The following is a 21,232-nucleotide window of genomic DNA, read 5'->3' on the forward strand; positions in this document are numbered from 1 at the left end:
GGAGTTGAGGGTTAGGGCTGTCTGTGGGTACCCCTGACATCACCCTGACCATGGAGTTGCAGCAAGTGGTGCTGTGGGGTTGGCCAAGGGTGGGGGGACTTCCCTTGTGTAGGGATGTGTATGTGTGCAAGAGTGTGTGTGCGAGTTTTGTGTGTCTGTCTGTGTGTGTGTGTAAGGGAGCCAGGGGCAGGCAGAGCAGCCCTGCAGTTTGGGGGAGATGGGGTGTGCACCCCACTCCCTATGTGAGACACACCTGCCCCACTCCCAGCTCTCCCCTGGGAATCACACAGCATGTGTTCCACTGCCGTGGGGGGCTGGCTGGTGTCCCTGGGAGCTGAACCCCACGCAGCGGGTGTTGCCTGCACCCTGTGTCTCACCCAATTGTGTCTGAGACTGCAGGGGGTGGGTGGCCAACCAGGGGTGGTGGGACACCCTGTGTCCTTCCTTCTGCTGTCCCTGGGGTTGGGCAAGGGAACAGAGCCCTTTGTCTCAGCCCAGGCCTGATCTCAAGCCCCAAATGCCCAGAGAGATGCCTGTGCTAGCTCCTGGGCCCTTCCATGGGCAGCCTGGAGGCAGAGGACTCAGCCTGGTGGACCTCCAGCCATAGGCATGGGGAGTCCCCAAGGCCCCTTTGCAGTATGGGCTGGGTGGGAGCCCAGTGTGGTGGGGGCAGGGGCTCTGCTTCACAATTAAGGTACGATTCTTGCCACTGTGCTGCTGGGCTCCCATGGAGAATGCAGAGCCCCTGGCTGCCCCCCTGCCAGGCACACTGTAATGCCTTTTTTGGTTTTTTTTGTTTTTGTTTGCTTGTTTGTTGTTTTTTTTTTTGTTTGGGTGTTTTTTGTTTTTGTTTGTTTGTTTTTGGGGGTTTTTTTTGGTTGGTTGGTTGTTTTTTTGGGTTTTTTTTTTGTTTGTTTTTTTTCTTCTTCCTCCCCCCATAGTTTGTGCCATTTATGAGTCATGTATGGTACCAATAAAATGACTTTTCGGTTTGAGGCTGTCATGAACACTTACTTTCTGAGCATGGGACCTGGCTGGTGTGGACAAGGCAGGAGGGGGCCCCCCCGTGCTCCCAGTGCCCTGGCATGGGTATGTGGGCACAGGGCTTGGTGAGCTCCCAGTATGATGCTGGCTTGCCTCGAGCTGCTGGTTTCCAGCCAGGTACTGACCTGCTCCCTGCTGTGCTGTGGAAAGCAGAAATCCCATCAAGGACAGGGCATGGGGCTGCTGGGAAACAGCCTGTCTCTGAGCAGACCAAACAAGCATTTCAGGGCCTGCCCTGACACCAAGGTGATGGTCACTTTCCCTGGGGAGCAGTGGGGGTTGGCACTGCCCCACTGTGGGAACAGGGCAGCAGCAGCCAAGTGGTGGGCAGGGATTTTGGGGGGGGCAAAGGAGGGGCAGTGTCTCCCCTCCCCCAGATCAGAAGGCACAGAAGCAGCCTTGTGCATGGGGGCTACCTTGATCTTCCAGAAGCTGGGGGTCCCCACACCAGTGCTGGGGGCAAGGTGCTGATCCCTGGTTCCCTTGACCAGCTGGCCCCAGAAATGTATTCTATTGTCTCCACGGGATGGGGGGGTCTGGAGACTGGTAGGCCCAGCCATGGGGACACTGGGCTTAAACCATGGGTGTCTCACTAAATGCAAACCCCGCCCCCCAGCTAAACATCTTCGGGTAATGCTGGCGTAAGCAGGTCTGGCAGTAACAGGGGAGGAAAAAGGGATGTGGGGCCAACAGGGCTCCTGGAATAGGGCTGGTGCAGGGGAAGGTGGCAGGTTCGGTTCCTGTATTTGGAGCAGACCAGGGCTTGGTCTGACATCTGCACCAAGGGATGTCACCTTGTTGTCCTTCTCCCTGACGAGTCTGTGGTCAGGGGTTTGCAGGACACCCGTGCTGTGGTGGGAGCTCATGGCTGGGCAGGTGGGAGCAGGATCCTGCCTTTGCATAGCTGTGGGAGCTGGGCACATGCTAATTTGGAGGGGGTTTGCAGCACCCAGGACAGCCAGCCCCATCCCATATGTGTTCTCTGGTGCCCAGCTCTACACTATGCGCCCTGCCCCAGGAACTGGCAGAGGGTCCTGAGGCAACAATTTGTGGTTGGGATCCAAGAAAGAAAGCTCAAGGATACTTGTGAAATCGCTGTATCAGTCCCAGCGCTGTGAGTAACTTAATGGTTCCTTTTTTCTTTTTTTGGTTTGTTGTTTTTTTTTCCATTTTATTCGAAGAGTATCTGTGTCCTCTAGCACCCTGTGACAGTGCCAAGCTGCAGGGTCCCACATGGTCCTCTGGCACCCAGCATAGGCCAGGCCAGGAGGAAATCCTGAGACAGGGCTGCCTTCCTTCCCATGCCACCTTCACCCAAGGTTACTGAGAACAGACACCTGCTTGTGCAAGGGAAAGTTAAGCAGTAACTGGGAGGTGGGGCCCAGCAAGCCACCAGTGCTGGGGGGCCAGGTATGGCTCACCTGGACTCTGCTAGTGCCTGCCTGAAAGCACATGGTGCCCATGCAGGGTCAGGGACTAAGGACCATAATGGGAACACCAGCTGGTCTGGGGAAGGAGGCAGGGGGGAGTGGGACATGGCTGGGCTCTGACATGGGGGCAAGGTGGGCAGGAGGAAGGGCTCTGGACATGGGGGTTGAGGGCTGCTGGAAGGGCAAGCAGTGGAATTGGCAGTGTGGGAACAGATCTGGGTCTCTGTGGGGCAGAGGGGAGGTCATCACCTGGGCATGGGGCAGAGAGGCTGAGCACCAGGGCCAGGGGGCTCTCAGAAGTGGGATGGGGCAGGAGCTGGGGACCCTCAGGGGTAGATGCAGGGTGCTGGGGTGGGATGGGGCAGGTTCTGGGCTCCCCCCAAGAAGATGCCAGATGCCGGGGCTGTTTGGGGTAGGAGCAAGGGATTCCCCAGGGCAGAGGTAGGGTGCTGGGGTACTGTGATGCAGGAGGTGCAGACCCTCGGCGGCAGATGCAGGTTGCTGGCGTAGGATGGGGCAGGAGCTGGGGACCCTCAGGGGCAGATGCAGGGTGCTGGGGTGGGATGGGGCGGGTTCTGTGGTCCCTCCAGGGCAGAAGTGTGTGCCAAGGCGCAGCGGGACAAGTGCGAGCTGTTCCCTCCCGGCAGAGGCGAGAGCCGGAGCTGCCGCAAGCCCCGGGCAGACCCCGGGGGGCCGGGACGGAAAGGGCATCCTCAGTCGGTCCTGCCCATACCTCCCGGGGCCGCTGTGCCGCGGGCTCGGTGCGGTGCCGAGTTGAGCCTTGCCGAAAACTCCCCGCGTCCACTGGGTGCATCAGCGGTACAACCGGCAGCGACCACCGTCCTGACCCTGCTTCCCGGACCTCCGGCGGGGCGGGTGTAGAGGACCAGGGGGTGGGGTAGGAGTAGAGCCATGCGTAGCTACCGAGGCGTGGGGGGTGTCCTCGGCGGGCGGGGAGGGGGAATGGAGCCGGGCAGGCGCTGGCAGATCTCCAGCCTTGGAGGAAAAATCCCATCTGGGGGGCCCCGAGGCTGTTCCCCACTTGGGGGCTTTAGGGTGCGTGTGGAAAATGCCGTTGTTTGCTGCAGCTTGGGAAGCTTTTTTAAATGCCCCATTTGGGGAGTTTTTTTAAATGCAAAAAATGGTTCTGTAGCTAGAGGTGGTTTATGCCGAAACTGTTGGCCAGCCGAGTGCACCACATCGGAAGGGAATGCAGCCGAATGCTGGTGTGGGGCAGGGGGATGCTTGCCCTCGGTATCAGCACGAATCACCCAGATCCCGGGTTGGGACAAGGGAAAACCAGAAAGGGCACGGAAACTCGAGCCGGGGCGAGGGGAGGTGTGGGGAACAGGGTGGAAAAAGGGTAGGGGTGAAGAGGTGGGCAAGGAGACGGGTTTCTCCCTAATGCTGGGGTTGGGATGGGTTGGTGGTGACCCTGACCCGGGTATAGAGGTGGCCCGGGGTGGCCGGGTGCCAGGAGGTAGCAAGGGCTGGGTGGGGCCATCCCAGCATTGCTGCTTTCCTCGGCGAGACGCTGAAACTTAAGCCATAAAGCCCGGGCGTTGGCACTGTGTAGCTGTGCCCTGCAGCAGCCGTGTGTGCACAAAGGTCCAGAGGACAGGGTAAGTACTTTGTCCCCGCTTCATCCCCCACAGCCCCTCCTGCCTGATACCCTACGGTGCTGGGAACAGTCCCTCCCCGGTGCTCTCCCGCAGCTCTTTCCTTCTGGGCAGGACCTGGCAGGTGCCTCATTTTTTCTCCCCTCATTTCCTGCTTGGAGGCAAGAGGCAGGGCAGGCTGGTTGGCCCTACACCACAACAACACTTATTCTGTGCCCAGGTGCCCACTGGAGCTGCTGCAATGGAGCTGGGGAACATCTCAAAGACAGCATATGGCCTCAGCCTGGAGGCACCTGGCAGCAACACTCCGGGCCTGGTGGAGATTGTGCATGGCTTCCTGCATCTGGTGCAGCCCAACGCCCTGCCCGTAGGTGGGTGCACAGCAGTGGGGGGATGGTCATGGAGTGGGGGAATGCTCAGAGCTACGGAGTCATGTTTGAGCCTGAGCACTTCTCCACTGGTGATGGTCCAGCTGGTGTTTAAATTATGGGATACTGAGTTAGGAGAGGTTTGGGGGTGAATGGAATGGGGTTCCTGAAGATTGCCAGCTATGCTCTGCCCTGTACCATATCTATAGTGAGGCAGTCTCAGGTGGGCCCCAGGACAAGGTTTGGTGGCAGTGCCACCTCGCTGAGTCCCATCCCATCCTCTTTCCAAGTATGGTCATCCTAAGCCCCAACAAAAAGTGCAGAGCAAACCCTGTGCTTCCTGTGAGTTTGCAGGGTCCTTGCCTGGCTTGCAGCCCTCCATGCTTGCATGTGACAAAAATATGCTTAGGCAGGACCCAACTTGTGGTCACCAGGAGCAGCACATCCAGTGCCAGTGCCTACATGGCAGCACTACAGGCACCCCCTGTACACCACCCTGCTTGCCAGCGCTCGCCCTCCCTCCTTTGCCTCCCAGGTGATGTGATGTGTTGGTGGCACAGCTTTGCCCTGCTGTGGCTGCAGGTTGGCATGGGGTATGCCAGGCCCATGCCACTGCTTGATGTCCCCATGGCAATTGCTGCTCACCAAACTGAAGCAGAGGGGCAAGGAGGGAAGGGGGGGCCACTGGCACTGACTGCTGGCACTTGTGCTTTCTCCTTCTCTGGGCTCAGTTCCTGCTCACCAGCAATTCGTAGGCAAATGTGTGTCTGGCAAACAGTTTTGTGGCCTTGTTTATGTCACACAGATACCAGGGTGCAATCACACAGCACCATGTGCTGACAGAGCTCATAATGAGGCCACGGGACATGGGCAGGGCCAACCATGGGGACCAAAGAGGCAGTGTGGTGGGGGGACTTTTTCCAGTCCCCATCCCATGCTATCAGGGTTGGCTGGGCTGGAGCTGGGCTGCAGAAGGGTGGCTCAAGGGAGGTGGAGGCTGTTGTTGGAGGACCATCCTCCCCCTGTCCCGCCCTGTTGCCTGCTGGGGCAAGTACCCCTTTGCTCCATGGACCCCTGAGTGCCTGGGGGCTGGCAATGCTTCTCCCAGGTGCAAAAGGGCTGTGAGACGTGATGGCCAGGGAGACAGAGCTGGAAGGGAGAAACATGCCATTCACTTGCAGCTGCTCTGGGCTGCAGCACTGAATGTGATGCCTGGTGCTAGCAGCCCCCCTCTGCTGTTAGCAGAATGTAGGGCCCTCCTGGAGGGAACCCCCAGGGTCCATCACCTGCTCACTGCCTTCTCCACCTCTTGTCTCCCAGAACTGATTACAGTTTTTGGGCAGTCCCAGAGTGAAGAGGCTACTGTGGATCATATCCAGGAGGTGAGTGGGGAGCCAGGGCAGGGAGCCAGCAGCCTGATACCACCAAGGACTGGAGGGTGTTAGTAGGTGCTGCTTCAAAGCTGAGCCCCAGGTGCTGGGCAGCAGCAAGGGGAGGTGTGCAGCACTCTGGGGGTATCCATCCTGCCCTATGGGGGTCTGAATAGGACCCTCAAAGCTGAGGAGACCTCCAGTGGTCTGTCATTCTTTCTTCCCAGCTGTTCCACTACCAACTTGGTTTCCTGGTCTGTGTGGCCATCGGGCTCCTCTTTATCATCTTTGTGCCCCTCGTGGGATGCTGCTTCTGCTGCTGCCGCTGCTGTGGGAACTGCGGGGGCCGCATGTACCAGAAGCAGAGCCGGCGGATGGGCTGCCGGCGCCGGGCTCTCTGGGTCTCCATCCTGCTGGTCTCTGCAGTCCTGCTGTGAGTGTGTTTGCTGGGAGGCTCCGGATGGGACACGAGGGCGGGTGGAAATGCCGGCGCTTGGCGGCCGTGCCAGGAAGCTGCCATTGTTCATGGGAGCAGCTCCCAGCAGGACAAAGGAAGGGGAAGCATCAGCGGTGGGGAGCTGGCCCCGGGGGGCTGCGTGTTGTCGTGGTGCAGACTGTCCCCAACAGCTTCAGTGCAGAGAAATGTGGGCACACAGTTTCCCATGTCCCTCCTTTCTGGTCCCTTGTCTGTGTGCAGGGCACTCACTGGGGTGCTCTGGAAGCAGAGCTCAGCAGTGTGCTACAGACCCTGCAGCCTGGGGTTGGTGTGGGTGGGTTTGGAGGGTCCTGGGGGTCCATTGGAAGGGTTACTGGGACTGAGCTCCCTGTGTGCTGACCATGCTGCCCTTCCCTTGTAGGGCTGGTGATGTCTGTGCCTTTATCAGCAATACCCGCTTCACCCAGGCTGTGCGTGGCACCTTCTCCAACACCAACAACACCCTAGACAACATCCGCGTCTACGTGGGCTCCATCTCCCAGGCATGCCTGGTCCCTCTGCCTCAGATAGGGTGCCTGACTGGAGGGCAAAGAGCCCCCCTGGGGAAAGGTGACAGAGGGGCTGGAGATGGGGAAGTGTCCCCACTTGCACTGACTCCCCACCTCTGTCCCTGCAGGAAATCAATGTTATCATTGACAGCAGTGATGTCCCGCTGGGCCACGCCAACCGCAGCCTCCAGGGTGAGAGTGTGCAGCAGAGGGGGGCTGGAGCATCCCCATGCATCTGGATCAAGCTGCTCAGGAGGGGCTGGGGTACTTGGGAGGATGGCAGTTGGGGATGCTTCATGGATGTGCCTCGCTGCCCTGCAAAGGGGTGCTGATGCTGGGGGCCACTGGGCTGGGTCTCATGGGGATATCTAAAGGGAGTGGGTTTGGGGGTTCCTGCTCTGCTCCAGCTGCTGCTTTTCCCTCTCCAGGCTCTTCTCTAGGGAGGTTGATGCAGGTGGTAGCAGGGTGGGGGTATTCAGTTTGCCCCCTGTCTGGGTGGTGGTTGTGGGATGGGGTCTCAGTGGGGTGTCAGTGTTTTTGGCTGCTCCCCTGCAAGCCCGCAGGTCTTGTCATTGAAACTGTCTCTTGAATATCTGCAGACATTGGACCCAACCTAGGTAGAATGATCAACTCTGGCATCAGGAGCAGTACAGATGGGACTCTGGAATCTCTCCAGGACCTCTTGCAAGGTAGTGGCCCCATCCCTGTGGGGCTGCCAAGGCCTCAGATGGAACTTGGAGGGAAGCTGGGGCTGAGAGCTGGGGTGGGTGCATGCTTGGGTAGGGCTCCAAGGGAGGGGGTCCATCTAGTCCATCTGCAGGGCAAATGCTGGGACTTTGTGGGAAGAAATGCAACTTCCTACTTTGCATTTTTTGATGGGTCTCTGAGGGTCAGCTGGATGAGAACAAGGCCCAGCTGCACTGGAAGGATGAGTCTCTGAGCCCTCCAATGTCTCCCCAGGGATGGAGACACTGGAAGTCGCCTTCGGCAGCATTGCCAGGATTCATCCACACCTCGAGGAGCTGCAGAGCAACTACAGCCAGAGGCTGGCCAGACTGCAGGACCACCTCAATGACACCCTGTGGCGCTGTGGCAGCCCCTGCAGCACCGTGTCCCTGCACGGCCTCGCCTTCAGCGCCAACTTCAGCACGGTGAGGAGGCGAGGGGCCCCCGCAGCAACGTCCCCAGCCCCCCTCCCCTCCCAGTCCCCTCACCCCAGACTCTTCCCGCAGATCCCTGGTGTGGAGCAGCAGCTGGAAGCACTGCATAATGTGTCAGGCTCCAACATAGAGGCCGATTTACAGAAGGTGAGTGGCTCCCCCCTGCACACATGCACGGTGCTGGATGCTTCTGGTGATGCTGAGGATGTGCTGCTGGGTATGGCTTGGGATGAGCCCAGGGCCTGCCCTCTGTGGGTGCTGGCAGGAGCATGCTTGTCTTGTGCCACCGGGATCTGGGAACAGGGGGGATGTGCTGCTCAGCCCTAGGCTGTGGGCAGTGATGTGTGCACGCTGTGCCTCCCTGGATGCAGGTTAACAGCACACTGAACACAACCTCCACCAAGGTGCAAGAGCAGTCCCAGGATGAGGTAACAAGTAAGTAGGGCTTTGTGCCCCACAGGCCAAATTCCCCATCTCCTAGAGCTCCATATTCCCTTCTCATCCCTTCCCTGTCTGGAGGCCTCCCCTGCTGCCCTGGCTGTCCCCATGTCCCTGTGTGCTATTACACTGATGCCACCATTGACCAAAGCCACCCTCCACCAAAGCCACCCTCTCTCCTGCAGAGGCTCAGGGCCAGCTGGGCCTCATCAGGCAGGAGATCAGAAGCTTGCAGGAGCAGTTGCCGCTCATGGATGTGGAGGAGAATGTTGGGGCCTTTGTGGGCAATGCCACATCGGCGCTGGAGGAGTACAGGGAGCCGATCATTGCCATGGATAGGCTCAGGTAGGCAAGGGGCTGCTGCAACCCTCAGCTCCTTTGTCTGGAGAGGCTCAGACTCTCGATCCTCTAGCTGATGGAGCTGGAATCTTGCTCGGTGTTTGGGCTGTGGGTCCAAGGTAGCCAGATCTGTGCTTCGCAGGCACTGATGCTCCTTCTCTGCCAGAGTACCTGGGGGGGGTAGCTTCTTCATCCCCAAGTATGCAGCTGGTGGGATGCAAGGTGCTGCTCTGGCTGCCAGGATCTGCTGTTTGACTCCTGCCCTCCTGTTGCCCCAGGTGGAGTGTGTGTGTCCTCCTGTGCTGCATGGTGCTGCTGGTGGTTCTCTGCAATGTCTTCGGGCTGCTGCTGGGACCCCTGGGACTGAAGGAAAGTGTGCTGCCCACACAGCGCAGCAGCCTCTCCAACGCTGGCGGGAACTTCTTCATGGCGTGAGGCTCTTTTGGCTGCCGAGGATGTGTGTGGGAGTGGTGGGATGGGTGGGCAGGGCTGGCCTGGAGGTGCTTAAGATGCTAAATCATCAGATTACCATGTCTTAATAGCCTGGTCCACGGCAGCTCACCCTGCAGGTGGTAAAAACAAGGGTACTGGCATGGTTCCAGTGAATGGCATTCAAGCAGAGTCTGTTCTCTTGTTGTTGGGGCCTGGACAGTGTGTGCATGTGGTGCATGTGCTCTGTGGGTGGCTGCTGGCTTGCAAGGCTTGGGAAGCTATCCTGGGGTTCAAGCATAGCTTCCTCAGTGTACAGCTGTGCTGTGCTCAGGAAGCTGAAGGCAGAGTGAAGACATGCTTCTGGGAATGGCATTGCTTGGGGGGACAAGTGGTGTGCAGGCTCTGGGCATTGTGAGCTGGAGGCAATGGCAGCATCAACACTGGGGGCATGAGGCCTTGGACGCTGACTGTGTCTCTGTCCTGGCAGAGGGGTTGGCTTCAGCTTCATCTTCTCGTGGCTGCTGATGGTGCTGGTGCTGATCACTTTTGTGTTGGGGGGAAACATCTACATGGTCATCTGTGAGTCCTGGCGCAGCCAGCAGCTCTTCCAGGTGAGGTCCCTGTGGGCAGACATTTCTGCCCAGAGCTATTGCTGCCTTTCCAAGGGCTGCTGATGGATTGAAGGGAGCACTGGCCAGGCTTGGATGGCCTGTGTGGTGTGGTGTCCTGCCCTGCCTGTCTAGTTTCTCCATTTCTTCCCTTGCTTTTAGATCCTGGACACCCCTGGCTTGATCCCTGGCTTCAACCCGTCAGAGCTGCTGGGTGGAACAACAAACTTCTCAGAGATGTACAGGTGGGTCCCATCTCTGGCACTGTGTCTTTGGGAAGGGGTACATCTACTTGGCACCCTTGAATGTTCTCTGGGGTGGGAGCAGCTTGTCCTACCTGACCTGGCTCCAGGCAGGTGCTGATGCCAGGGAAGGAAGTGCAACTTGCCTGTGGAAGGTATCCCTGCCTATGCAGGCGGATTGGAACTAGATGATCTTTAAGGTCCCTTCCAACTCCAGCCATTCTGTGATTCTGTGTGGGTGAGGACATGCTCTCCTGGGAGAGGATGGCCCTTGGCTGCCCCATTTTCAGCCCTGTGAACCCATCTTGCAGTCAGTGTCAGCAAGATGTTGCCCTGTGGCAAACGCTGCACCTGGACCAGAGGGTGTCCCTGGATGAACTCCTGAACATTAGCCAGGTGAGCACAGGGGTGCCAGGTTCTGGGTGGCAGAGCTGGGGGGCAGTGCTGGTGCTGGGACAGTGAGGGGCCAGCACCATGCCCCATCATGGCTCCACTTGCTCTGGCAGTACACAGGAGAGATCTCCACGGCCTTTGAGAAGATAAACATCACTCTGAGCCCCATTTCCCTGCTCAGCCCAAGACAGACAGACTTGCTGCTGAAAGCCAGCCGGGATGCACAGCTCCCCAACTTCACCCCCACCCTGGACCAGGTGGGCTGGTGGGAGCCTGGTGTTGGGGTGGGGGTGTCTGGATGTGTGTTGAGGCAGTCCACTACCCCTTCCCTTTGCTGCTGTAGGAGGCCCACTGCAGGCTCCATAGGTGTCCCCTGCCACCTGTGTCACCCCTTGGGCAACTGGGCACCTCCTTTAACCCAGAGGCCCTGGCTCCACTCTGCTCCACAGTGATGGGGTGTGCCCCCCATTCCCCATTAGCCCTGTGCCTCCAGTCTCATGACTTTGTCTCTGCCTTTTCCAGCTGGATCTGAACATAACCAAGGGAAGCCTCCTTGATCTGGCTGCAGAGCTGGACCAGCTGGCAAAAAAAGTGGTGAGAGACCATGTACCCCCAAAGCCATGGCTACCATGTCCCCAAAAGCACTGGCTGTGGGGCCTCCCCCGCAGGCCTAACTGGGTGCCAAGGGGAGGCAAATCCCTCCACTGTCTCCCAGCACTTTTCACTAACCTGGCCTCCATCAGATGGCTATGGTGGGGCAGGGACCCTGTACAGGGGGGCACAACTGACTGCAGTTCCTTCAGGGCACAGACGTGAAAGAGGACCTGAAGACTGGTGCTTTCAATCTGAGGGACCTGAACAAGGAGATGCAGATGAGCTTCTCTGGCTCACTGGTAAGCAATGCTGGGGTGGGAAAAGTCCTAGAGGTGCTCACTTGGGCTCCCCCAGAGCTCAGAGCATGCTGGTGGGGTCTTGCTTGAGCCACAATGTCTGTGCCTCTGATCTTCTCCTCTCCACCCCCAGCAAAGCCTGAAGGAGAACATCCACTTGGTGCAGAGCAGGGCTGCCCAGCTGGAGGTAAGCAACACAAGGGAGCCTCCTGAATGCACCCCACTCCAGGGTATCCTGCAAAGTGCCCATGAAGTCCCACAGTGGAGATGGTGGAGGCTAATTTACAGTGGGGTTGGTGACTGCTGTGGGACTACTCGAGCATAAACTCGAGGCTGCTTATGGGGCAGAGCATAACTACAGTGCCACTACAGCCACGGCAGTGGCTGCTTATGTGGCAGAGCAAGGAGGCTCATAACACAGACCCTTCCAGGCTCAGGCTCCCTCTGCCCCGGGGTGTTACTGCTGGAGAGATGTAGCTTGGAGATGCTGCGCTCCAGGACAGGTTGGGGGAAATGTGGAGACTCCACTTCACCCATCTCACTGCTGAGAGTATTTTTCAACCCAGGTACAGACAAAAACTGCACTGGATGATGCCAAGACAACCCATGAGTTTCTGGAGAGGGAGACAGGAAACATCATCAAGAATGTGAGTTTGCCTGCCTTGCTCTGCTGCTGGGGCACCTTGGGGGATGTGACTGGACCCCATATCAAGACCTCCTTCTGTGCAGGGATGCCAAGCAATGTCTGGCTTCTTGTCCTGCCCTGTTGTCTTCCCCAGGAGTCCCCTGCATCTCTGAGTGTCCCCTCCCCTTAATGGCACCCCAGGCAAGGGGCTGAGGTGGATGGGAGCTTGCAGCCCTGTTGCTGCTGGGTTGAGGTGATCTGACAGCCCTGGATTCTGACACCGAAGGAACACGGGGCATGGGGTGGGCTGTGGGTGCAGCATCTCCAATCTCTGCTTTTTCTCCTCAGGAGACACGGGCCTTCCTGAAGAAGCTGTTAAACTACTTTGAGACCTACATATCCTGGGCCAAGACCAGGGTGAGTTGAGCCTTTCTCGGTAGGGTGGAGGGATGGCAAGGACTGACTGCAGGGTTCTGGGGACAGTGACATGTTCTGTTCCCACTGTGTCCCCAGCTGAGGGAAGATGTGGCACGTTGCAGGCCCCTAGCTCAGACCCTGGATAATGTGGAGGCTATCACCTGTGACTACATTTTGGACTCTGTGGTAAGTGGACCTGAGCAGTGTGTTTGGTAACATACGTGTGGGGTGGCAGTGAGGTTCCCTTGTCCCTCTCATGCCGAGGATGAGGGGTACCCATCTCTCTGTCCCTCTCCCTGATGCAATGTTGTGGCTAAGAGCAAACTCCAGGCTGTGAGAAGAGGTGGATGGGTGGGTCACCAGGGGAGTCTGGTGGTGAAGAGGCTCTCCCAGTTGCTTTCTGGGCCCTGATGGCTTTCTCCCCATACCCAGAATGCCTTCTGGTTCAGCCTCGGTTGGTGCACCATGTTCCTGCTGCCCAGCATCATCCTGGCTGTCAGACTTGCCAAGTTTTACCGCCGCATGGACATCGCTGATGTCTACAGGTGAGGAGCCACCTGTCCCTTGCCGCCACCCTGGGTCTAGGGTCCCTCTGTGCACTACAAACCACCCTCTCATGTACCCCATGGGGATGATCCTAAAACAGTGTGAGCTGGGGGCACCAGGGAGGTGGTTTGAGACTTTGAGACTCTAAGGATGGAGAGGTTTTGAAGAAGAGCCTGGCTCTGCCTGCTCTGCAGCTCCCTTGGGCAGCTGAAGGTGCATGGGACCCCTCCTCGGAGGAAGGAGCCCGGCTTGCACTGCACAGCTGCAGCCCCCAGCCTGGCTTGGTGTTCCACTGACAAACTTGCTCTGCTTTATACCACTTTTTTGTGCTGGGGCCCCCATACAGGACCACGTCTGGATATGGCACAGAACACAACACTGCTGGCAGTGTGTCCATGAGGGTGCAGTACTCACTCATGCACCTATGGCTGCTGCCACCCCAGGGCTTCCCCCCCATCCCTCCAGGGCCCTTTACCCTTTCCTCTGGGACCCTCTGACTGACAGTCCCACTTCTAGCACAGCTGACTGACCCCTGTGGGTGCTGAGCCATGGTTTCCAGTTGCGTTTCCAGTCGCGTTTCCAGCTGCTGAGGGCTCCCTGCCCACCACCCCTCTGCTCCTGGGTTGCAGGCACCCTCGGAGCCATGGTTTGCAGCCCAGTGAGGCCCAGCCAGCCTTCCTCCCTGCCTGCCTTGCTCCTCTTCATTTGGTGCCCTGGCTCTCCTCAGACCATGCTGGGCTTGTAGGTGGTGTGTGCAGGATATGGCACTGAGCTGGGCTGTGCCCTCCCCACAGCATGCCCGGGGTTCCCTGAAGAGGTGGGGGGGGGACTTTCACTTCCCCCTGCAGCCGCTGACTGGAGACACAGGCTCAGCTGCCGGGGAAACTTTGGAGAGTTGAAATCATGGCACAGGGGAGATGTGTGCCCCTGAGCTGCTCTGTGTGCCCCAGGATGGAGCAGTGATGTTCTGGGGGCAGCAATGTTTAGGGGGGCTGTAGGAACCCATGTTCTGTGTCCAATTCAGGCAGCTGGGATGGAGAGGACCATAGCAGGTCTCCATGTCCTCCCTTGTCTCACTGGCAGATGCCAGACTGTCCCAGGTGGCATCTTCCTGCACCACTGACATTTTTCCCTCTTTTTTCTTCCCTCCAGGAATGAAGCCTTGGAGATGTAAGTAGCAGTGTGAGGTTCCTGTGTGGGCTGGCAGAAGAGGAGTACAGGGCACAGGGCACAGAGGGAGGGGGGCAAGGGGAAGGACCAGGGGAGTGCAGGCCAAGGAAGGCGCTGGTAGTAGGGATAGACTGGGAAGGTGGGACCTGTGCAACAGACTGTTTTGGGGTCCCCCCATCATCTTCCCACACTCCTAAGTTTGAGGTTGCTGCTGCTTCCAGCCTCTCCTAAGCTTTTGGGGTAGGGTCTCTGTACGCTCTTTCCTGTGGGACTGGGTGAGAGGGGTGCAATGACATCTGACCATCCCAGCACATTCTGGGCTGTCTCTTTTCCTCCTCTGTGGCTGAGGGTGACATAGGTGACCTTGGTTTTGCAGGCCACCCACGTTCAACTTCTACAAACTACCCCAGCCATCCACAAGGCATTAGCCCCCATCACCCACCACAGGGACACGGAGGAGATAGACATGGCTGCTCCGCCTGCTGTTTCTTCTCCTTGGGCACTGAGAAGCAGGTTGGGACCTCCCAGCTGAGCCCCCCTCCTCAATTCCCATCATGTGAAAATGCCTTGGTATGTGAGGAAGGAGGACTACCCCTTGCACTGCTCCAGCTGGGACTTCAACCCTCCACCAGACCCTGTGGGCTCAGGGTGGCTTGTAACATCCGCTGCTGGCCAGTGGGAACCTGTTCATCCAGGCCCCCTACTCGAAAAATATGACTTTATTTTTGCAGGGAGCTTGATTCTTTCCAAGACTGTGATTTCTGGTGTCAAACAATAAATGGGGTTCTGTGTGCACTGCAGGCATGCAGCTGCACTTGTGTCTGGCTGAGATGGAAGGATGCAGGAGTAGGAGCAGAGAAGATTCCCCACTGCTGGCACAAGCTGGGGCTGTGCCTAGGACCAGAAGGCTCTTGCTGGAGTCCCCAAGCATGCTCTGCCCACAGACAGCTCTTGGGAGTCCTGGCCCAGCCCCTAGGTTGATGCAGTGTCACCAGGGCTAAATTATATTCCCCTCAGTGGGTAGCCCTTTGCACCTGTGCCAGGTGCCACTTGCTGGGTGGGTGCCAGGTCCTTCCCTGGGAAAAGATTCACTAAGAGCCTCATGTCCATGAAGTGCCACCCTATGCTGTCCCCAGAGCACAGGCACTTCCCTGTACCCTCTGGCAACCCTATTATGTGTTATTTGGGGGTTTCCAGTTAGGTTAAGGGGTGCCTGCAGCCTGCACCTCCCTCCCTCTACTGTGTATGATAGCATGGAGACCTTCAGTGTCTACTCTTGCATGTCCCCACACTGCTGTGTCACAGACAGGCATGGCAAGAGCTGTGTGCTCAGATAAACCAAGGGCAACTTGGTATGCACCCATGGTGAGAGAAGTGCAGGTATTGCTTTGTGCTTCTTCTGGACACGTGCACAGGGACAATCCTGAAATTGGGTGAGGCACAGGGGATGTACATGAGCTGCTTGACTCATTTCCTTTGGTGCAAAGTCCAAGTCTCTCTAGAGTGAGCAACAGGGCCAAGCTGGACAAGCTCGGCCTCCACTACGTGCATCTGCTTTATCGCTTTTTGCATTTGCCTTCAGATCTAATCACTGTTTTTTCCTTCAGGCCATTATCTGAAGCTGCACTGGCCTTATCTCCTGGTATCTCCCCCCACCACCTGTCCTGACTGCAAAGAGATCCCCGTGCTAGCCTACCACCCAGCTGCATCTCAGCTCCTGTTCCCCCCAGGGATGCCCACCCTTTCTGGTCCTCAAGGTGGGATTTCTTGTTACCCCCTTGGGGATCATTTAGCTCAGTTTTGGCACTATTTGCTCTGCAACCTCCCTTGTGGCAGTTTGGTGTGTCTCTAGGGGCTCTATGTAGGGGTTTCCACCCCTGACCCCCAGGCTGTCCCCATCACACTGTTTCCTGCTTCCTCTTCCCTTGCTGTGCCTGGGGGACACCAGCCTGTGCAGGATCCCTGCCAGCTTTGGCTTCTGCTCACTTGCTTTGCAGGCACTGCTCCCTCCCTGCTCAAGCCTTCTGCTGAAGACTTTTCTTCTCTGCAGAACTAGTGCTAGAAGGCTGGAAGCTTGACCCTCCTTATTTGCTACAGCACACTGCATCCAAACCTGACCCTGACAATGAACATCTCCCACCAGATGGGGGGGCACAGCCTTTGCCAAAGCATGGGGCTTGCTCTCTGCAGCTCCCCATTCAGAGGTGCCCTAAGGCAGCATTCCAGGTCCTGGAGCCATGGCTCTGAGAGGAGCAAGGGTCTATCCTCATCCTCAGCATCACTGGGCAGTGGGCAAGAGCAGTATCAGGCAGGACCAGCAGCTACTTGGGGAAGAGACAAGGATGGCTTAGCACAAAATGCCCATGGTGGCTGCTGCCAGCTCTGCTTTTGGGCCAGGCTCCAAGCACATGAGTGGCAGCTGCCAGAGTCCACTTCCCTTAAGTGGGAGGGAAACTCACAGTACCCTATGGCTGCAGCACTAGGGCCACCATAAGATACGGAAGGTCTCATCAATAGCCAGCACATGTCTAGAGAACCATTGCAGCAGTTCCTCTTCCCATTTGCCGGACTTTTTTCTATCACAGGGACTTTCTGCAGATGAGCTCTTGTCTGAGAGAGGCCCTGCCACAATTTTAAAGTGGTTTGACAAACAAGAGCTGCTCCAACAGCAGCTCTGCTACTGTGTGTCCAGGGCAGCAAGGCCCTGCCAGAGCCATCCTGATGGTCCCTGTTGCTGGTTTTCTAGCCAGGAAGAAAGATGAGTTGCAGCACTTGATAAAATACTCTCCTTTCCCAAACCTCATCTTGGGCCCAGCCACAATGCTCCCAACAAGAAGCCCCCAGATGGGTCTCCTTGTTCCCAGCAATGTGTAGGCTTGCCTTTGCCACACTGTGCACTGCCTGGGATAGCCCCTTCTGGGATGGTCACCTGTCTGCTGGTGCAGAGTCCTGCCTCCATAGCTTCAGGGGGCTGAGAGCGGTGGTGGGAATGGGCATGGCTGGATCTCTGAGTCCAGTGGTGAGGCATGCTGGCAGTACCAATGTGAATTGAGCTTGGGTATTTTTCACCAGAAGCAAAATGAAACTGCCAACCCCCTGAGAGCGTGCACCCTCACAACATCCATCACTGCCCCAGTACTGCTTTAGGAACCTTTATTTTTCAAAGGAGTCTGTCTTCCATGCTTAACCCCATGCTCAAGAGGACTAATGCAGGTTAATTTCCCCAAGCCCATCCCATCTCAGCCAGACTATGCCAGCCCAGCAAGACAAGAGACAGCTCCTACACACCATGAACAATGCAGGAGCAAAGCCATAGCCAGGGTCTCTCTCCCAGAGAAGGGGACCAGGCAGTGAGCACTGGAAAGAAGCTGGAACCTGGATCTTCCTCCACAACTGCTCTCAAATTACACTGACTTTGGAAACAAAGGCACAATATGAGCCAGACAACCCTGACAAAAGCCCCTTTGTGTGCAAAGGGCAAAGGTAGAGGAGATGGGAACAGAGGGCCCGGGTGTCCTGCAGCATAATCTAAGCTTCCACAAAACAAAGGAAGAGGCAGGACCAGCCTCAAGTTCACACAGGCTGCTGCCAGCTTCTCAGCTCAGAAGAGAACTTGGGTACCGTCCGGGATAGAGAGATAAGGGAATTAGGCTGCTCTCTTCAGCTAAGTAGCTGCAATCAGTCACAGCTACAGGATTGATCCCAGAGGAATTGCAGCAAGACAGCACACAGAATGCTGCAGCTGCCAGCACGTGTGCTGGGACCCCCAGTGCCTTCGAGCTGTGCCACGCTGACATTTAGCATCTGAGTGAACCCAGGGCAGCAGGACTCAGTGACCCCATGCAAGAAACATGACCAGGCAGAGCATGAATGTACCACCCAACCTGTTGAAACAGGGAAGTAGAAGTGAACTTATAAAGCAAACCAAAACCAAAGCGCTGTGGGTAGGGAGCAGTTCTGTAGTCCTGTAGTGCAGCCAGCGCCTTCATCTGCAAATGCACCTGGCATTTGCTCCTCCGCTGGGGCACATGCAATTGCACTTGCTAGAAAAGCCAGAAAGCCTGACCTGGCTTCAGATGAGATCCCTCAACCCCTGCCACCCAACAGACTTTGAGATGCTGCCACAGGAAGGCTTCAGCAAAGAGCAGGCTTTCATGCTGCCAGGTAGGGCTGGATTTCCTGGCATGGCGTGGCATTCCCCTCTTCATGCACCCAAGGCTCGGGATCCTGTTGTGCTCCCCACCTTCACACAGTGTCACCATGTACCAGTGCTGAGGGGGAGGAAGTCCTTGTCATAGGTGTCTGAGGGGCATCACTGGCTGATGCTTTTGAGGGGATCTTGTGGTCTCGGGGTGGGGTGGGAGGGGGGAAGGTGGGGCTCTGCAAAGCATCTGAGTACATCTCATCCTGGACACAGGGACGCTGCACAACCCTTTGCAGCAGTGGCTTGAGCAAGCCTATAGTCAGCTGGTTCCCCTCGCTGGAAAAGGGCACTGGGTCCCCCTGGGAGCGAGGGAGGTGCTGCAGGACCATGGTGAGGATGTCCGAGGTGGTGAGCTCAGCAGGGCACAATGGCCACAACATGTCCAGATAAGGGTCCAGCTCCCGGTGCTGGGCAAACTCTGCCAGCAGTGTGGTGAATATCTCCTTGTTAAGCAAGGGGCTGAGCCTGGAGAACTTCTCTGCCACCTCCACCACCCTCTGCCACCGCTTCAGGCGGATAAGAAGGTGCAGAGCTTGCAGTACAGCCTTAGGCCTCTTACTGCAGAGCAGCAGTTCAAGTTCCATCTCATCATCTGCCTCACTGTGCTTGTTCTGCCTGGCCAGCACACCCAGCGCTCTCTTGTACAGTGGCACCCGGCCCTCTGGGCCCTCCTTGCTGCTGAAAGCCCAAGAGATGCTAACATACTGCTGGGTCAGCTCCACAAAACTGGGCAGCCACTTGGGTTTGAACCTCAGGAATGAGGTGCAGATGAGCTCAAAGAGAGGGACCACACCATTCTGACCCACCTCCTCTTGCTGTGGCCCCCCCAGAACCTTCTTCCACACCTCTGGGGTAGCCCTGGCTACCAAGAGGCCATCCCTATTCTGCTGCAGCTGCAGGCAGCTCCTTGTGGCCTTCCAGGCAGCCTTGGGGAAGGAAGCAAAGACTGAGTTCAAGTAGGCCAAATTGTCCTTGTCTATGTCAGAGTGCAAAATGCGGCTGACCTCCTGCTCCACCAGTTCCTCGCAGTAGCTTTCCACCTCACTCTCTGGGGCGCACACCACACAGGTCTTGAGGAGCTCCAGGCTCCTGTAGCTCTGTAGCTCCAGGCTCATTGTGCTCAATAGCTTGGCATAAGTGTCTTGGAGACTTCGGGCTGGTTTCTGCCTCTGGCACAGGCTGTGCTGCAAGATGGCAGCAAGGGCCACAGGAGCCTGAAACACACCACCTTTCTTCAACTTCTCTACAGTCAGCTTGGAGCTGCTGAGGCTCCTCCTCTGGTAGTATCTGCAGGCTTCCTCAAATACCATCTCCACCAGGCAAGGCTCAGGTCTGCTGCTGTCCTCGGGTTTAGAGAAGCTAAAGCTGTAGATGCCAGTTTGACTCAGAAGCTGGATGCTGTTCTCCTCTCCTGGGGACTCCAGGAAATGCACAGTTTTCATGTTTAGGATTTTCTTTTCTATGAGCCTTCCACTGTTCTGGTCAACAACGTACAAAATCCCAGCCAGCACACAGGCAAGAATGCTGCCAAAAGTCTTCACCTGCACAGGACTTCCTTGGGACAGGGCTCCTCCCTCAAGGTCAAAAATATGCCTCTTTGTCCCATCTGGCTCCACCATGTTCACAGCACCTTTTGTGCTCACCAGCAGCAGACCTCCACTGTTGGACACAGAAAAGGTATGAATGTCCAGAGGCGCTAAACTTGAAAGAAGACCCACAGAGCCAAGGAGGAGCTTCTTGAAGTCTGAGTCGCTGCTGGAGCGCAACACTTTGCTGTGTACAAAGCCTGAAGAAGGGGCTGTGATGGTGAGATTTGCCTCCTCAGGGTGCCAGATGAGGAGGAACTTGGAGGTGGTGACAGAGCTGGCAGCTGTAGGCACCAGGAAGACGTGCTGAGGGGAGGCCAGGACCTGGTACTCAGGGCTGTTATGCAGGACTATCCTTATGGTGCCCAGACGCATGCCTTGCTCCCCTGCTTCCAGAGCCCGGGTGCAGACACAGAATCTGAAGGCACACTTGCTCATGTCCGAGTGGGCATCCAAGGGAGGCCTTTCCTCACACCACACCAGGCTGGCTCCCTGGCTGCACACAGAGATGATTCGTGCCCGGGAACCCTGGCAGAGCTCCAGAGTCTGCAGCAGCTGCCAGCCCACAGCCACCACAAAGTGCCAGACCTCGGTCCGACCGTGTTCCCACACAATGGCCAGCACCCAGGAGCCCGGTGTCACAGGGCTCTGCAGGAAGAACAGTCCCACAAGGGCTGGCTGTGGTGGCTGCCAGTTCCTCTCCAAGTTGGCTCCACCGATGCCATGACGCTGGAAGGCCACAAGCCGGGGCAAAAGGGGTGTCCGGCTCTTCTGCTGGACCAAAAGGTGATGCCCATCGGGGCTGAACTGGACATGGATGGACTCTTCTCCCTGGCACAGCAGCTCCTGCAGCCAGTGGCCTCGGCTGAAGTCGCTAAAGTCGGAGACCTGCCGCAGCATCCCGGCTGGCTTCATCTCGGGGCGCCTGCCCTGGTGACCGAGAGCATGCACCAGGGCGAGCAGGGGGCACGGAGCTCCTGCCGCCACCGAGCCGTGCCTCCCCTCCCCGCCGGATGCCCAGTTCCCCAGCGACCCCTCAGGCACCCTGTTCCTTAGCGTCTCTGAAGACCATCCTAATCCGAGGAAACCCTCAGGCACCTTCCTGCTCTTGAGAGTCGGTTCCACGGGCACCAACCTCCCCGAGGTACCTGCTCCCCGGACACCCACCTCCGCCCGTGGGAACTCCCCGCTGCCCCGCCTCCCCGGGCACCGGCGGGACCCCCTACTCCTGCCGGGGCCCGCGGGGCCTACCTGCCGCGGCGGCTGCCTGCCGGGGCCGGGGGGCCCTCCGCCGGGGCCGGGCGGGTGGCGCTCGGATGGGCTCGGCAGGACGCAGCACTGCGCAATCACGAGGCGGCGGGCTTCCG

At 57.7% G+C, this 21,232-nt stretch overlaps 2 protein-coding genes across 2 annotated transcripts; one reads left to right on the top strand and one right to left on the bottom strand.

The window, feature by feature from the left end:
- Positions 1 to 4,031: 4,031 nt before the first annotated feature.
- On the top strand, positions 4,032 to 14,869 carry LOC103525499 (prominin-1-A). Its single transcript, XM_030453727.1, has 25 exons — positions 4,032 to 4,096; positions 4,314 to 4,464; positions 5,782 to 5,843; positions 6,059 to 6,264; positions 6,689 to 6,809; positions 6,944 to 7,007; positions 7,415 to 7,504; positions 7,776 to 7,966; positions 8,048 to 8,122; positions 8,347 to 8,410; positions 8,599 to 8,758; positions 9,031 to 9,183; positions 9,672 to 9,795; positions 9,955 to 10,037; positions 10,346 to 10,430; positions 10,541 to 10,684; positions 10,950 to 11,021; positions 11,231 to 11,320; positions 11,451 to 11,504; positions 11,884 to 11,964; positions 12,291 to 12,359; positions 12,456 to 12,545; positions 12,792 to 12,904; positions 14,058 to 14,075; positions 14,452 to 14,869. The coding sequence occupies exons 2-25, from the start codon at positions 4,335 to 4,337 to the stop codon at positions 14,501 to 14,503; spliced, it is 2,391 nt and encodes a 796-aa protein (XP_030309587.1). The 5' UTR covers positions 4,032 to 4,096; positions 4,314 to 4,334; the 3' UTR covers positions 14,504 to 14,869.
- A 1,872-nt stretch (positions 14,870 to 16,741) lies between these two features.
- Positions 16,742 to 21,185, bottom strand: HPS6 (HPS6 biogenesis of lysosomal organelles complex 2 subunit 3). The gene is made up of 2 exons (XM_030453726.1): positions 21,117 to 21,185; positions 16,742 to 20,795 (listed from the first exon to the last, which is right to left on the bottom strand). The coding sequence occupies exon 2, from the start codon at positions 20,778 to 20,780 to the stop codon at positions 18,321 to 18,323; it is 2,460 nt and encodes an 819-aa protein (XP_030309586.1). The 5' UTR covers positions 20,781 to 20,795; positions 21,117 to 21,185; the 3' UTR covers positions 16,742 to 18,320.
- Between the last annotated feature and the right edge of the window lie 47 nt (positions 21,186 to 21,232).

Source organism: Calypte anna, chromosome 6 (genome assembly GCF_003957555.1).
Source record: "Calypte anna isolate BGI_N300 chromosome 6, bCalAnn1_v1.p, whole genome shotgun sequence".
NCBI lineage: Eukaryota > Metazoa > Chordata > Aves > Apodiformes > Trochilidae > Calypte > Calypte anna.

Excerpts from the sequence above, each read along its gene's own strand:
- LOC103525499 (XM_030453727.1), top strand. The coding sequence starts at position 4,335 with ATGGAGCTGGGGAACATCTCAAAGACAGCATATGGCCTCAGCCTGGAG. Across the intron at positions 9,796-9,954 it reads GCAGCCAGCAGCTCTTCCAG|ATCCTGGACACCCCTGGCTT; the intron begins GTGAGGTCCCTG and ends CCTTGCTTTTAG. Across the intron at positions 10,431-10,540 it reads AACTCCTGAACATTAGCCAG|TACACAGGAGAGATCTCCAC; the intron begins GTGAGCACAGGG and ends TTGCTCTGGCAG.
- HPS6 (XM_030453726.1), bottom strand. The coding sequence starts at position 20,780 with ATGAAGCCAGCCGGGATGCTGCGGCAGGTCTCCGACTTTAGCGACTTC.